Genomic DNA, 16,473 nt, shown 5'->3' on the forward strand with positions numbered 1-16,473 from the left:
ATTTAGAATGCTATGGATATTATGGACAGATCTATATATATTGAGTGGTTTGTTTGTTTTGTTTGTGTTTTTTTCTTTTTAAAACAGATGAGCTTTGATCCAAACCTTCTCCACAACAATGGACACAATGGGTACCCCAATGGTACTTCTGCAGCACTGCGCGAAACTGGGGTCATTGAGAAACTGTTGACCTCTTACGGATTTATTCAGTGTTCAGAACGGCAAGCCAGACTTTTCTTCCACTGCTCACAATATAATGGCAACCTCCAGGATTTAAAAGTAGGAGGTAACCTGTTAGTTCATCTTTTAACGCACTATTGCATGTATGCTAGTTCCTGAGGCAGCTTTCCAGTGTGTTATGAGCCATAGAAGATGGAACATTTTAGTTGTGCTTACTGAAACGTATATCCTAATTTTTATTGTGGTGGTATCTTTTTGAGATCTGAAAAGACTTTACTTGTAAAAAGATAATTGAATTTTTTCTTTTTTACTGTAGAAGATTTACTTCGAAGATTTAAAGGGATGAAGTTACATGGTTTCTTTTTTTTTTTTTTTTTTTTTTTAAATATTTATTTATTTACTTATTATGTATACAATATTCTGTCTGTGTGTATGCCTGCAGGCCAGAAGAGGGCACCAGACCTCATTACAGATGGTTGTGAGCCACCATGTGGTTGCCGGGAATTGAACTCAGGACCTTTGGAAGAGCAGGCAATGCTCTTAACCACTGAGCCATCTCTCCAGCCCGAAGTTACATGGTTTCTGTTTCAAAAAAAAGTCAGGCTGGAAAGGCTATAGCAGTTATGACTGCTTTCTGCTCTTATATAGGACCTGCATTTAGTTTCTAGCACCCACACCTCAGCTCATATTCCAGTTCCAGGGGATCTGATGCTTTCTTCTGGCCTCTGTGGGCACCAGACACAAAATTCAATAGTCTACATGTATACATGCAGGCAGAACTCTCATACACATAAAAAAAAAAAAAATCTTTGAAAAATCTTTAAACAATGACTAACATAAAGATTTGGTGTACTGGAGATTCGTGCTATTTTGCATTATTTTGTTTAATCCTCTAATCGGTCTTGTGTGTTAGAAATTATTCTTATTTCATAGATAAGGAAGCCAAGTATAGAGAAGTTAAAATAAGTTTCCAAATACTGTAATCTTGTATTGTCTCATTTGTAATGTGTCCAAATACCATGGAAACTAGGACTGATTCTTTTGATCTAAGGCAGTGACTCTGAAATGCTCGGGTGTATCAGTCACTTGGAAGGCTGGCTAAAATACATATTGCTGTACTTGATCCCCAGAGTTTGTCTTTGCCTAGGTCTGAAGTGAGGCTCAAGAATTTGCATGTCTCCTAAGCGCCCAGGTAATGTTGATGCTTCTGGCCTAGGAACCACCCTTTGAGAACCAATGGTCTAAGGCAGCTCAAATACTTTAAAGTAGAATTCAGCAGCAGAATGCCATTTTTAAGCATTAGTCCAACAAGCATAACACATTCTTTATTTTAGATGATGTTGAATTTGAAGTATCATCTGACCGGCGGACTGGGAAACCTATTGCTATTAAATTGGTGAAGATAAAACCAGAAATACATCCTGAAGAACGAATGAATGGACAAGTTAGTGACTTTGATAGTTTGTGTTTCCTTCGGGCCCCATATTTGCATATTTTTCACATTAGAAAGGAAGATTGTCCCCTGCCTCCTAAGTTTGCACGAAGAGAGCTCTAGTATCTAAAGATAATTTAAAATTAGATCAGAAGCACAGGCGTTTCTTGACCTGAAATAAAAACATGGTCAAGACTCATTTGGGTTTTATACATAACCCTACGTCTTTACTTACAGTCGATTTGTATACTGTAAGTTTGAAACTTGGCAGCATGACATCCTCTTGTGGATCATATTAAAATGCATCCCTGTGTATAGTATAGAGGATATTAGAACTCATTTTATATTGCAGTGCTGCTCCTGAAATGATTAGCAATGGAAATTTTTTTTTTTTTGACTGGTAGGTTGTGTGCGCTGTTCCTCACAACTTAGAGAGTAAATCTCCAGCTGCCCCGGGTCAGAGTCCAACAGGGAGTGTATGCTACGAACGTAATGGGGTAAACTTGTGTATTTTTCTTAAACCTTTGCCTGATCCATCATGTGATCTATAAGCGTACTTTAAAATTCAAAGTAGAAAACGTAAGCTAGTTGCTAAAATCATTTTTAAAGTTGGTTTTAAGAGGCTTCAAGTGCAGCATAATAAAATTATTTTTAAAGAAAAAATCCATAGGACTTCCAAGTGTGTTAGCTTGCCCAAGTGTGACCTTAGTTAGAACATTAAGGTAAAATGCTCCTTTAAATCACTTTTTGGTGGGTTGTGGGGCGTGGGGGTTTATACTGGTTCCTTTTAAGCACTAACTCCAGTTTTTTTTATTTGGAATGCCTTATGTAAAAATTGGTTTTTTTGAAATGTAACTACAGTCTCTGGGCAAATGCTTCCACGTGTGTAAGCTTTTTGAACTTGGATTGCTGCTTAGCTGTGGACTCAGAAGTCATCAGCACCATGGAGGGGGAAGTGTGTTTATGAATAAGACAACTTGTCATACTGCATATAATTTTAAGAATTTTGGCTTTAAAATGCCAGTGTAAGAAGTATTTAAGTAAAGCACATTGTACAGTGAACATGCATCCTGCTGGGATAATAATAATAGCTTGTTAATTCACAGGAAGTGTTTTATCTGACTTACACCTCTGAAGACGTGGAAGGGAATGTTCAGCTGGAAACTGGAGATAAAATTAACTTTGTAATTGATAACAATAAACAGTAAGTGCTCTTCAATGTTTTCCTAACCTAAATGACTTTTGTTTACATTAAATTTGAAGTGAGAGCCAGGTGTGATGGTGTGTCCTCCTCATAGTCTAACACTTGGGAGGTAGAGGCAGGATCAGGGGTTCTAGACCAGGCTGAACAATGTTAGATTCTATTTTAATACCTACATTTGGGGAGATAGGGGAAATCTAAAATGATTTAAGTGTCTAACTGCCAAACCTGGGTACTTTGAAGATTTTTTATTCAGCAGCTGAAGCCTTAAAGGTCTTTAAATATTCTGTAACCAAGCACTAGAATATAAAGGTAATTGAAACATTCTTTTTTATTTACAGTTATGATTTATTCCTCAAATTGCCTTGTTTTCCTCCATCCTCAGATAACAATATTTTTACAAGTTGAATACTCCCAACTTGCTGGGTTTTTTTGAGGTGGGTTTTCTCTAGCTTTGGAGCCTGTCCTGGAACTCACTCTATAGACCAGGCTGGCCTTGAACTTACAGAGATCTGTCTGTTTCTGCCTCCTGAGCGCTGGGATTAAAAGCTACCTTCTGGCTCAAAACATTGTCATACTCAGTGAAGATTTTTGAAGACAGGTCAATACTTAAGATTAGTTTTGAGGGGGCTGGAGAGATGGCTCAGTGGTTAAGAGCATTGCCTGCTCTTCCAAAGGTCCTGAGTTCAGTTCCCGGCAACCACATGGTGGCTCACAACCATCTATAATGAGGTCTGGTGCCCTCTTCTGGCCTGCAGACATACACACAGACAGAACATTGTATACATAATAAATAAATAAAAAAAAACAAAAAAACAAAAAACATTTAAAAAAAGATTAGTTTTGAAAGAACAATGAAAAGTCAGATAAGAAATGAGGAAAACTGTGATTAGAGATATATCATGGCATTTGGGGAAAATGGCTAGAAGTTTGACTTAACTTTGTTGGTTGGATTATAGGAATATGAGATAAGCTTCATGGTCCTTGAAAGAACTGGAGGAAATAGATTATTAGGGTTGTGTAAGTGCTAGAGATAGTAGGCTCCTGGATGCTCTAGACTAGTAGTGACTTTAGTGAGAATGGAAGATAAAGATGAGCCAGGGATTTGGATATGAATGTCAAATTACGTGGGGTCAGAATCTAGATACTATTTCTTTCTGATCTGGTTTAAGAAGCAGATGGTAGACTGAGTAATTGAACACTATATGGATCATAGTTGTTAGAATGCTAAAAATGGAAACTGGGTTGTGGGTTTCTATTATTAATTTTAGACGAAGCATCTTAATTAAATATGAAGTACAACACCAGAGAATGGATATGGCATGGGAGAGTTTCAGAAGGGCCACTGAAAATTTTATTTTATCTTGAATAATTTATCTCTGTCAAAGACTTGTACTAAATAAATTTTTTTGCCTAGTACTTTCTTATTTGAGAATGGGTCTTTTGTCTCTTGTGGAACTCACTATGTAGACTAGACTGGCCTCAAACTCACATCCTCCTGCCTCTGCTTCCTGAGTGCTAGGATTAAAGATGAGCACCACCATGTCTGATATTTATTTAATGTGTATGTGTGTGTACTGCGTGCATGCATACAGTGCCTCAGGAAGCTAGAAGAGGGCAACTCCTGGAACTGGAGTTTACAGGTGGTTGTGAGCCACATCCATGCCCCCATGCCCCACATGGGTGCTAAGTATTAATCCCATGTCCTCTAAAAAGAAGCAGCAAGCACTTTTAACTTCTGAGCAATTTCTCCAGCCCCTTCACTTAATCCTCAAAAGAACATTACTTCAGTTACTTGTCTCAATTTAGATAGTTGCTCTTCTATTACGACATTGACCCCCAGCGATACTATTGTGTCCTAAACAATTTATACTATCTTTGAAATTAACTTGAGCCGGGCGGTGGTGGCGCACGCCTTTAATTCCAGCACTTGGGAGGCAGAGGCAGGCGGATCTCTGAGAGTTCGAGACCAGCCTGGTCTACAAGAGCTAGTTCCAGGACAGGCTCCAAAACCACAGAGAAACCCTGTCTCGAAAAACCAAAAAAATAAAAAATTAAAAAAAATGAAATTAACTTGAGTTTATATTGCTATTGTTTTGTTCAGAGATTTGGGCAGTGTAGCCATATGGGCTATTTTAAATGTTTTCAGTTCTTTTTGGTTTTTCTGCGACAGGGTTTCTCTGTAGCTTTGGAGCATGTCCTGAAACTAGCTCTTGTAGGCCAGGTTGGCCTCGTACTAACAGATCTGCCTGCCTCTGCCTCCCGAGTACTGGGATTAAAGGCATGTGCCACCACTGGCCGGCATGTTTTCAGTTCTCTAATAGGGTGAATATCGTTTTCAAAATATGGCAAAATCTGTCTTTTGGAGGGCAGGAATAAGATGGTGGTACGTGCCTTTAATCCCAGCACTCAGGAGACAGAGACAGGATGATCTCTTTGAGGCCAGCCTGGTGTACATAGTCAGTTTCAGGACAGCCAGGGAGGGCTCCGTGGAGAAACCCTGTCTCAAAAACAAACAAAAAAGATAAAGGAATAGTTACTAAATTTATCACTTACTGATAATAGACCTTTTATTCTTACGACCAATACCTTACTGTGTAACTTGTCGTGCTTACCTGGCTGTAAAACTAGAGTTTTTCACCTTTGATGGTATTTAAGTTTGTCTTTGTTTCAGTTCTTCTGTTAGGATTGCTAAGTAGAGTAGCACATCACATACCCAAGTAAAAGTTGTATTTTTAAGTTTAAAAAATACTTCACAAATTCATGAAAAGAAATCCCATGAATTTTGAGTTAGATAAGATGGAGAGTTTGAGCAGTTTTTTCCATATAGAAGCATCAGATATCTTAAACCTTAAGTATGTTTTAAATAATAACAGAAAATTTAAGACCTAGAAAAATGTTTTTTTTTTGTTTTTTGTTTTTTTTTTAGACTCACTAGTTTGTAACCAACTCAAATAATACAACCTTTTTGATTTCTCTCTTCTCCAGCACTGGTGCTGTAAGTGCTCGTAATATTATGCTTTTGAAAAAGAAACAAGCTCGCTGTCAAGGAGTAGTTTGTGCCATGAAGGTAAACGCTAATAGTTGAAAGTTTTAGATTTGCTGTTTTGTTTTTGAACTGCTTTTAAGCTTTGTACTACAAACCTGAACCTACTTGGTATTCCTGTCTTCTGGTTTAAGATTTATTCCTCACTAACTTAAACTGAATTTCATAAACTCCTTGATTGCTAGTTCTCTAAGTCCTAGTAAAGGTAGACTTTACCAAGTTATACTGTTTGGCTTATACTATAATCTTATGATAAAGTTTACTTTTTTTTTAAGTTGTTATCATGCATTTGTATATCGATTGGTAATTAATGTTCTTGTGTTTGGGGTCTGCTTTTTGCTTTAGGAGGCGTTTGGCTTTATTGAAAGAGGTGATGTGGTAAAAGAGATATTCTTTCACTATAGTGAATTTAAAGGTGACCTAGAAACCTTACAGCCTGGAGATGATGTGGAATTCACAATCAAGGACAGAAATGTAAGATGGTTCATTCACTAACTTGATCATGGGCCTTTTACTATTAATTAGGAAGTGCTTAAAATTATGTGACCCCTTGCCCATTCCACCCTCTTGATTTAGGGTAAAGAAGTTGCAACAGATGTCAGACTATTGCCTCAAGGAACAGTCATTTTCGAAGATATTAGTATTGAACATTTTGAAGGAACTGTAACCAAAGTTATCCCAAAAGTACCCAGTAAAAACCAGGTGAGTTGTCTTTATTGGACTAGTCAGTAGTATAGTATTTACTATATATTTATAGTAATTTAGTATTACCCTAAAATTGTAATCTGCCTGGTAAATTTTGTGTAGGGAAGTATAAAAAAGTAAAAACCTAAATAGATTCTAAGGCTGTCTATCGCTCAGTGACAGAGGGCTGTCTTATTATGCACAGAGTCCCCAAGTCTTTGAAGAAAGAAAAGACAAACATACTGATGGGTGTGGTTTTTTTCTGAGTGATTAAGAAAGGTCCTTACTATACTGGACTGCATTTGCTTCTTCATTTCCCCCTCTTACCATTTGTTACTTTGTTGGGTGGTAGAGTGAGAGGTGTTATTGCTGGGCAAATGAGGGCTATAAAAGGCTAAAAAAGGTTTTACCCAAACATTCCATGGTATCGTAGTACAGTCTTAACTGCAATGTTTAATTTTATGGTTGTTATGGGACCTTAGACCATGAAGCTTTCTTATTGGGCTTTATATTGTCAGCACATTTTTTTTTCCTTCAGGGTACTATATTACAAGCTATTTACCATGTGTTCTTCTTGTTTGACTTAGAGCTAAAAAGGATGAGAAATCTCCAGCTAAAATCGTTTTTCCTTCTCATCAGAATGACCCATTGCCAGGACGAATCAAAGTTGACTTTGTGATTCCTAAAGAACTTCCCTTTGGAGACAAAGACACAAAATCCAAAGTGACCCTGCTGGAAGGTGACCATGTTAGGTTTAATATTTCAACAGACCGACGTGACAAATTAGAACGAGCAACCAACATAGAGGTTCTATCAAATACATTTCAGTTCACTAATGAAGCCAGAGAAATGGTAAGTGTTTAGTATTAGTGGGTTGTTGTCTTAACATTTAGGGTTTAGTGATGGATTTTGATTGACACTATTAGCTGGGAACTTCTTAGGCTGATGATATAGTGAATAAAGGTGCTTGCTTCCAAGCGTGACAGCCTGCATTCAAGCCCTGGTATGTATATGATGAAAGGAGAGAACCAGTTCCTGTAAGTCGTTAGAGGAACAAGTGTGAGCTAATAAGTACCTTATTAAGTAGCTAAGAACTGTACATGAATTGGTCTGGGCATTTTTCTTACTCTTAGTTATCTTAGAAATGCTTATAAATTAAGTTTAGATTGGAAATGTGAATGATTGCTAATATAACATGAATAAGACTTTAAGAAGTTTATTTTCTTAAGATTTCCTCTGTGATGTTTAGTAAGCTTTATGTTAAACAATGCTAAATAGAGCTTGTTTCTCTTATGATAATGTTTTGCATATTCTTTTTAAAGAGTATATGTCTAGGAATGGTGTACCTGACATGTTACCCAAGTATATCTTAAAAACATTCTGTGGACTGACTTTTCTCAGATACAGTTTGTAGTTAGTATTGTTTGGGATCATAACATCAGTAGCATGTCTCAATGTTGTCAGTAAAAATATAGTTTTGTAAGTTCCTTGTTTGTTAAGACAGGATTTCTCTAGAGTCTTGAAGACCAGGTAGGCCTTGAACTTACATAGATCTACCTGCCTCTGCCTCCCTAGTACTGGGATTAAATATGTATGTCTCCACAGTTCTGGCCCTTGCCTCTTTTTTTTAAACTTGTTTAATGTGTATGGGAGTTTTGCTTGCATGTATGTGTGTGTATGTATGTATGTATGTATGTATGTATGTACGTACTGTGAGTGCCTGGTACATATAGAGGACAGAAGAGGGCATCAGATTTCCTGGAATTAGAGTTACAGGTGGTCGTAAACTACTGTGTAAATTCCTGGGATCAAACCTAAGTCCTACACATGAACATTAAGCCCTCTTTCCAAATTCAAGTTTCTCAGATGGAGTCTCTTTTATGCTTTATGCTATAAAGTATATATCCTGGTTACCATTAGGAGTTTGAAAAGGATTAAATATCAAAACTTTCATATCATATTCAAAACTGGTAGTTATCTATTCTGCATAAATAATCAATGTGCAATTAATTGACAGCTATGTTATTTTAGTAAACATGAGTGTCTTGCATGTTCCAAGTTCTGTGGATACAGTAGTCCACAAAGCCTTTGTTTTCATATAGGATGAAAGAAAACATGAGGAAGAAACAAAACAATACATTTTGTTCTTTACATCTTAAGTTCCTTCTGTGTCTAAATTTATACAAGATTTTATTTTTTTAAATATGTATTTATTTATTTATTATGTATACAATATTCTGTGTATGCCTGCAGGCCAGAAGAGGGCACCAGACCCCATTAGAGATGGTTGTGAGCCACCATGTGGTTGCTGGGAATTGAACTCAGGACCTTTGGAAGAGCAGGCAGTGCTCTTAACCTCTGAGCCATCTCTCCAGCCCCTATATACAAGATTTTAAAATAGTAAAGGATTGCTTTTGTCATTCATGAGGTATATCAGTAAATATTTGAAATTTTTACGTTACATTGTCATTTGGCTTTTTATTAAATGTATGTATGGTTATCTCATAATCTTATAATGTACATTTGCCACAGAGTGGCACCTGGAAATTCTTAAAATTATTAGGGTCAAAAATTTTTTTGAAGGTTGGTCAGGCTCCAGTGTGTAGATGGGTAATCCAGATTTGATGTGGGGTTTATAAAAAATTTTTAAGAAGAAAATACTATGTGACATTAGTTTATATATAAATGAAAAAATCCAAAAAAAAAACAAAAAAAAAAAAGCCGGGCGATGGTCGCGCACGCCTTTAATCCCAGCACTCTGGAGGCAGAGGCAGGCGGATCTCTGTGAGTTCAAGACCAGCCTGGTCTACAGAGCTAGTTCCAGGACAGGCTCCAAAGCCACAGAGAAACCCTTTCTTGAAAAACAAAAAAAAGAAAAAAGAAAAAGAAAAAATCCCAAACTGATATAATATTCATATTGGTTTTTTGAAGGAATAAATTAACTTGATGGTGATTCTGAGCTTTTATTTTTGACAAACTGCATAACCAGTAAAATCGTTATTTGGGTTTCAGGGTGTGATTGCTGCCATGAGAGATGGTTTTGGTTTCATCAAGTGTGTGGATCGTGATGCTCGTATGTTCTTCCACTTCAGTGAGATTCTAGACGGGAATCAGCTCCACATTGCAGATGAAGTAGAATTTACTGTGGTTCCTGTGAGTAGTTGTTGGGGAAGGTGTTTAGGGTTGGTTTTTTGATGTCTTTTTTGTAATTTTAAAGTTGGTTTTTCTTTTATTTGTAGGATATGCTCTCTGCCCAAAGAAATCATGCTATTAGGATCAAAAAACTTCCCAAGGGCACGGTTTCGTTCCATTCCCATTCAGATCATCGTTTTCTGGGCACTGTAGAAAAAGAAGCCACTTTCTCCAATCCTAAAACCACAAGCCCAAATAAAGGCAAAGATAAGGCAAGTGTTATGTGATCCAGTTGGTTTGTATGTCTTTTATCTTTGCTTACAAACAAATTCAATGCAGTCCACCTAATAATACATTGTCCCCTTTTTGGAGAGGGGAAAGAGGGGCATTCGAGACAGGGTTTCTCTGTGCCTCTGTTGGAACTAGCTCTTGTAGCTGAGGCTGGCCTCGAATTCATAGAGTCTGCCTCCCAAGTTCTGGGATTAAAGGTGTGTCCACTACCACCCGGTTTAGATTGTCTTCTTTTTAAAATTCTCTATACACAAGCCATGATGGTACTGGCCTAGGATTCTGACATTTGTCAGGTAGAGACTACAATATCAGGAGTTCATTTTCAGCTATTTAGAGCATTCAGACAAGCTTGGTTTTTAAAATATCTGTAATATTAACATTTCTTATCTTCAGCATCAACATTTTTTGCAGGTGGGATGTTTTAGTAGTGTCCTAGTTTCCTCCCAGTATACCACCAGATAAAATGTCTCCATGAATTGCTAAATGAACTGTGGGAGGCAAAACTGCTTCATTTAAGAACCACTCATCAAAAGCCTTTACCTCTACATTGATCAGAGTTTTCCAAACTGTGTATAATCATATTCATGTGTTTGTATTCCCATTTTCATTTATTAACAAGTGTCTTGATTACACAGAAGTCTAAATTCTGCTTTCACAAATATGTTGAGAGTTGTCCAGAATGATTCTTATGGAGTGTAAATTTTCTATAGTCCTAACAGCCTCCCTCCTCCCATAAATACAAAAACAAGTTCTTAAGAGAACTCTGAAAAAGTAAATAACTTATAAGGTCTAGGATGGTTTTATTAAGGTATTTGCATTTAATATGTGGAGATAGAATAAAGTGCATTTCTGGCAGAAAAAGGCGTAGATAAGAAAAAGGGGGAGGGAGCTTTTCTTTAGAAAGCAGCAGATAACTCATTTGAAGAAGGTAGATTGTGTGTGGATTGGTTGAGAGAAGAGCATTGATTGCCAAGTTCAGTGATGAACTTTGGTGTGTACTTGAAGATTGTCAATTTGGGAGTGACAGTCATATACTCTAGGACCATGATGCTAGTAGTACTAAATGAGATAGTCAATTAAAAGGTATATGAAAGAGTTACCAGAAAACAAATCATTTTAAAATAATTACCAAGGGGGCATTGTGCTGGTTTGGTACTGCGGTTTATTTTTAACCTTAAGACTTCCCGGTACCTGGAGATAGTTTCGATAATACAAGTTGCTTACCTGGTAAATAGCTCATGTTTAAGAAATTAATGTATAAATAATTATAAAGAATGCGAATTGCAGAAGAACATAAGTGAACTGGTTTTGGTTATGGAATAGCAGTGAGATGTGAAATTTAGGGTGTCCAGGCAGTCAGCGGTTTCTGTCATTTCTCACATTTTTTTGGAAGTTGCTTGCACTTCCTGATTACTCAGTTAATATTTCCTTTTTGGGTCTCTGGTGTAATTGAAGACTAAGATAGTTAAGAGTTTTCCTTCTTTATGAGAGTCAGAAAAGAAATTCACTAAAGAAGTGTATAGTGTTTAATGTTGAAAGATATCAAAAGAATAGTTTTGGATGGTAATACAAGTTATGATAGAAAGTAAATTAGGTACAAGACTTTGAACTAACCAAGATAGGATAGATATGGAGTATTTTCTCTGAATTTGTCAAATGCAAATGGTTTAGACATTGCTGAGGTACTTATTGCCTGTACATATTGCATATAGTTATTATATTTATTATATATAGTTTTCTTATATTACTGTCTTTTTTATTGTAGACTAAAAGGGGAAATATGGTGATGTTTTATTTGTGTTTTAACAAATAAAGATCAGTGTGCACAGTTAGCCGCACCAGGCAACCATGCAGTCCAGGCAATGCTGGCATACACCCAACAGCCACACTAGTTAGCCATAGAGGCTGAGTGGTGGTGGTGCAAGCCTTTAATCTCAGCCCTAAAGAGGAATATAAGCAGAAACAGCTCAGGGTCTCAGTCTGCAGTCTGAGGTTTGGTGGAGAGCTTTGCAGTTTACAGTCAGTCAAAGGATAGGGTCACCCCTTAGTTTGTTTGAGCCTTGATAGGAACTCCTTAGTGATTTGTCTGCTTTTCTTTTCTTCAGCTTGCACCCAAACATCTGTCTCTGGGTTTTTATTAATTGTGCTACTGTAGGGAAGAAGACAAATTAATGATGTTGACATTATTCTTATAGAAATAGTGTTAAACCACAAAAGCGATAGTTTGTTTACAGGTTGTATATAAAAATATATATGTGAAAATTGTTAGTGTTGAAATTTCAATTTGTGCTAGTTTGTTGTGTTTGGTTTGGTTTTTCAAGACAGGGTTCCTCAGTAGCTTTGGAGCCTGTCCTGGAAATAGCTCTTGTAGACCAGGCTGGCCTCTAACTCCGAGAAATCCACCTGCCTCTGCCTCCTAAGTGCTGGGATTAAAGGTGTGCGCCACTGCCACCACCCAGCTTCTGCTATTTCAGCTGCTACTTATGAATATTAAAGAATCTTCTTTATGAGAAGCCTAAGTTTTATGCTGCAAATTTTTTCTCTTGGCTGGAAATGACCCATTCAACTTAATTTCTGATAAGAGTAAAAAGGCTCAGTGATATAAGTAGTTTGAGGCAGCTGTAAGTAAAGGCAGTCATACCTTTTATTCATGTGTTTTGAGGGTCCTGGAATAAATTCCTATCGCTCTGCCAATTCTTTGTGTTAAGGATTTCTAAGTTCTGTAGGTAGTTAGTTCTTCCTTTTTTTTTTTTCTTATAATTTGTTAGTGTTCTTAAGGATATTTATTTGTATTTTATATTTTTTAGGAGGCGGAAGATGGCATTATTGCTTATGATGACTGTGGGGTGAAACTGACTATTGCTTTCCAAGCCAAGGATGTGGAAGGATCTACTTCTCCTCAGATAGGAGATAAGGCAAGATAATTAATTTATAATTCTTCCTATTTGAGGAAAAGTTCATGGTTAATCATAAACCCTGATGGATGCTTTACATGTCGTTAAGTTTGGCTAAACATTTTTGTACTTGAAAGGTAAAATGTATAATTAAAACAGAGTCTTGTGAGCTTAAAACATACTGAATACTAGGTTTTTAAATATGAGATATTTATAGAGACAGGTGTGGTTCATACACCTGTAATTCTAGCACTCCATAGGCAAGGTGACAGCTGTTAGATAGTTTAAATATGTCCACAAGAAAACTTAAAGTACTTACTGAAATAGACCCAGTTTAAATCATGCCAGAGATTTATACTGCTTGCCTTTTCAGACAGCCTTCTTTTGGAGACATTAAGAGTATACATTGAGGAACAAATCTTAATGCTTTATGAAAAATGACTTGACGGCAAGTTTTTCTGGAAATTACTCTATTAAAGTAATTACAAAAGAGATCTGGAGTAAAAAAGCATGGTTGGGGGTGTTTTAGATTTTGTTTTTAGAATTACAGAACTTGACATAGACGTGACAATGATACTAATGACTCTCTCTCTCTCTTTTTTAATGTAGGTTGAATTTAGTATTAGTGACAAACAGAGACCTGGACAGCAAATTGCAACTTGTGTGAGACTTTTAGGTCGTAATTCTAACTCCAAAAGGCTCTTAGGTTATGTGGCAACTCTGAAAGATAATTTTGGATTTATTGAAACAGCTAATCATGATAAGGAAATATTTTTCCATTATAGGTAAGGTAAAGTATTGGGCAGCATACTATTTATATTCTTTTGCATTAGAGTTTCAAAAATTTAATCAATTGATACTTTTTTGTAATTGTAGTTTTTGAGACCCAGTTTTTCTGTTTGTAATTATGGCAAGATGTATACAGAAATACACTTACCTGCCTTTTTTATAATTTCTTCTTCAATAAAAGAATACTGTTTTGTTATAAATATTGATATGAGAATGATGTGATTTGTTATTTGTTATATACACAGTTATAGTATATAGTGTAAAGTATAGTTGAACCAGAACTAAATAATTTAGTTTCTATTCAGGTTCTACCACTTAAATATATGTTACTTCCATCAAATGAATTAACTTCTTTGTTTCTTTTCATTATCTTAAGTTAGAGATATAAGGTACCTCCTTTAATAGTTGTTGTTTTGGGTTTTTTTTTTGGTTTTGTCTGTTTAAGGATTTAATGAATCAATACCTTAAAACTGTGTCCAGTATAAGCAGAGTTATCATGGCTATTAGAGTAAAGGCTGCTGGGTGGTGGTGATGTTTTTTATCCCAGCACACGGGAGACAGAGGCAGGTGAATCTCTGAGTTCGGGGCCAGCCTGGTCTACAGAGTGAGTTCCAGGACAGTCAAGGCTACACTGAGAAACCCTGTCTCAAAATAAAAAGAGTAAAGCTGCTTCCTGCTATTGTTTTTAGTATTAATGGCTTCCTTTAATGTCACTTTATTTTCCTTTCCCTTTAGTGAATTCTCTGGTGATGTTGATAGCCTGGAACTGGGAGATATGGTTGAATACAGCTTGTCCAAAGGCAAAGGCAATAAAGTCAGTGCTGAGAAAGTAAACAAAACTCACTCAGGTAATGAATTGTGATTCCTATTCATCCTGTGCTTTCACTGAAAGATAGTAAATAGGGTGAGAAAGTAGGATAAGGCCTACAACATTCGCTCTCAGGTGCTCAGACCATCTCCTTGGCTGTTTGTCAGAGATCCATGTTCTTATCCCTACCTTGGGTTTCTGAATGCTAGACATGACAGTTTATTTTCGCAAGTTTTGTGATTTGGGTAACATTTAAGAGATGGCACTTTGAATTTGAAGGCTGCAGTAGCAGTTTAAAACAGGGTCTTTCACTCTGTAACCTTGGCTGACCTAGAACTGGCTGTGTTGATCAGACTGGCATCAGACTCAGAGAACTGCTGGCTTTACCTCATTAGTGTGTGTGCTACCTACCTAGCTCACATCTGATTTTGGAATGGGATGGGGAATTATGCATTTCTGATAATTTTTAGGAATTGTATTGGATATCCTTATTTTTTTAAAGCACCCTCCTATTTTGTTTTTAAATCCCAGAAATAATGTTCTATATAGATACATCTTTGCTGTTAGGAAAATAGGCATTCTCCCGATAGATGCTTTGGAGCATCGTAGGTTTAAATGTGTAAATGAAGACCATCTGAACTGTTTAGAGTCTTTGGTTTGGCAGAGAGTGGCTTCTGTGTTAGGGATGAAACCCAGGATGTAGCCCTTGAGAAGGACAGCTCTGGCATCTCCTATTTTTACACAGCCTACAACTCCATTTTGACTTTATCTAAATTCCCCAAATAATACTTTACCTTGAAAGTATTATTTGGGGAATTTAGCTAAGACCATCCATTTTGATTCCACAGATACCTAAGTATGCAGTGTGTTTGATGCACTAGAGATATTGTTGTAAGGCAAAGCAGACAGATCCTGGTCGTTTATGCTTTTTTTTTTTTTTTTTTTTTTGTGGGTAGAAAATAGAAGTGACAAGAACATCTATCGGGAGGTTGGTTGGTTGATTTTTTTTACAAGGCAGGGTTTCTCTGTATAATTCTGACTGTCCTGGAACTCAAGATCCAGCTGCTTTTGCCTTCTGAGTGCTGGGTTTAAAGGTGTGTACCACTATGCCAGGCTCAGAAGACGTGTATAAATATGAGTATTTGTGATATCTGACAGATTGAGCTATTTGCCAAGCTTAGGCATTGTTAATGACATTTTAGAAGCATTTATGGTTAAGTAATAATTCAAGAAATAGAGCTGGCTTCAGATTCCCTGTTTCAGTTTAAGAATTTAGTCAGCTAACTAGTTGATGGTAATTCGCATCTATAATCTCAACTGGGTAAGATCTTGAGTTCTAAGTCAGCCTGAACTACATAATGAGATCATTGTGGAGGAGGGGAAAATGGGATAGAGAGATGGTTCAGTGGTTGGAAGCTGCATGCATGCTAATGTATGTTCTTTCAAAGAATCTGTATTCCCAGCTCCTATCCAGTGTAGCCCTCAGTTTTCTATAAACCAGCTTCAGGAGATCTGTTGCCCTCTGTTGCCCTCTTATAGCATGAGGTACTACAGTCATTGCAGAGATACATAATATATAATCAGAAAAAAATATTAAAATCCTTGAAAATCTAAATAAAAACATTCACCTTGTATGCATATTGGTCTTGTGTTTTTTCCACTTTTCTTCCATCAGATAGAGTTTAAAATGGCTGAGTGAAAATTATGTGTGCATTTGTTTTGCAGTGAATGGCATTACTGAGGAAGCTAATCCCACCATCTACTCTGGTAAAGTCATTCGTCCTCTGAGAGGTGTTGATCCAACACAGATTGAGTACCAAGGAATGATTGAGATTGTGGAGGAAGGTAAGCACATCCATGACACAGTGAAATCTTCCATGCCTTCTGATGAGCACTTAACAACCTTTTAATATTGGATAGGGTTCATTGCATTTTCTTTCTTTCTTTCTTTCTTTCTTTCTTTCTTTCTTTCTTTCTCTCTTTCTCTCTTTCTCTCTCTCTCTCTCTCTCTCTCTC

General features: G+C 36.7%; 1 protein-coding gene across 6 annotated transcripts in view; it reads left to right on the forward strand.

The window, feature by feature from the left end:
• Positions 1–16,473, forward strand: part of Csde1 (cold shock domain containing E1) — a 42,098-nt gene that overhangs the window by 21,209 nt on the left and 4,416 nt on the right. For 3 of the 6 annotated variants that reach the window (XM_005357128.3, XM_013349897.2, XM_026784138.1), the window contains 14 exons: positions 88–286; positions 1,515–1,624; positions 2,017–2,109; positions 2,719–2,816; positions 5,802–5,883; positions 6,205–6,333; positions 6,436–6,561; positions 7,183–7,395; positions 9,556–9,696; positions 9,783–9,947; positions 12,774–12,881; positions 13,470–13,645; positions 14,385–14,497; positions 16,183–16,302. In XM_005357128.3, the coding sequence (XP_005357185.1) occupies positions 88–286; positions 1,515–1,624; positions 2,017–2,109; positions 2,719–2,816; positions 5,802–5,883; positions 6,205–6,333; positions 6,436–6,561; positions 7,183–7,395; positions 9,556–9,696; positions 9,783–9,947; positions 12,774–12,881; positions 13,470–13,645; positions 14,385–14,497; positions 16,183–16,302 (1,873 nt within the window). The remainder of the gene's footprint in view (positions 1–87; positions 287–1,514; positions 1,625–2,016; positions 2,110–2,718; positions 2,817–5,801; positions 5,884–6,204; positions 6,334–6,435; positions 6,562–7,182; positions 7,396–9,555; positions 9,697–9,782; positions 9,948–12,773; positions 12,882–13,469; positions 13,646–14,384; positions 14,498–16,182; positions 16,303–16,473) is intronic. The other 3 variants (XM_005357130.3, XM_013349898.2, XM_026784139.1) reach the window with 1 other exon arrangement.

The sequence above is a fragment of the Microtus ochrogaster genome, chromosome 21 (assembly GCF_000317375.1).
Source record: "Microtus ochrogaster isolate Prairie Vole_2 chromosome 21, MicOch1.0, whole genome shotgun sequence".
NCBI lineage: Eukaryota > Metazoa > Chordata > Mammalia > Rodentia > Cricetidae > Microtus > Microtus ochrogaster.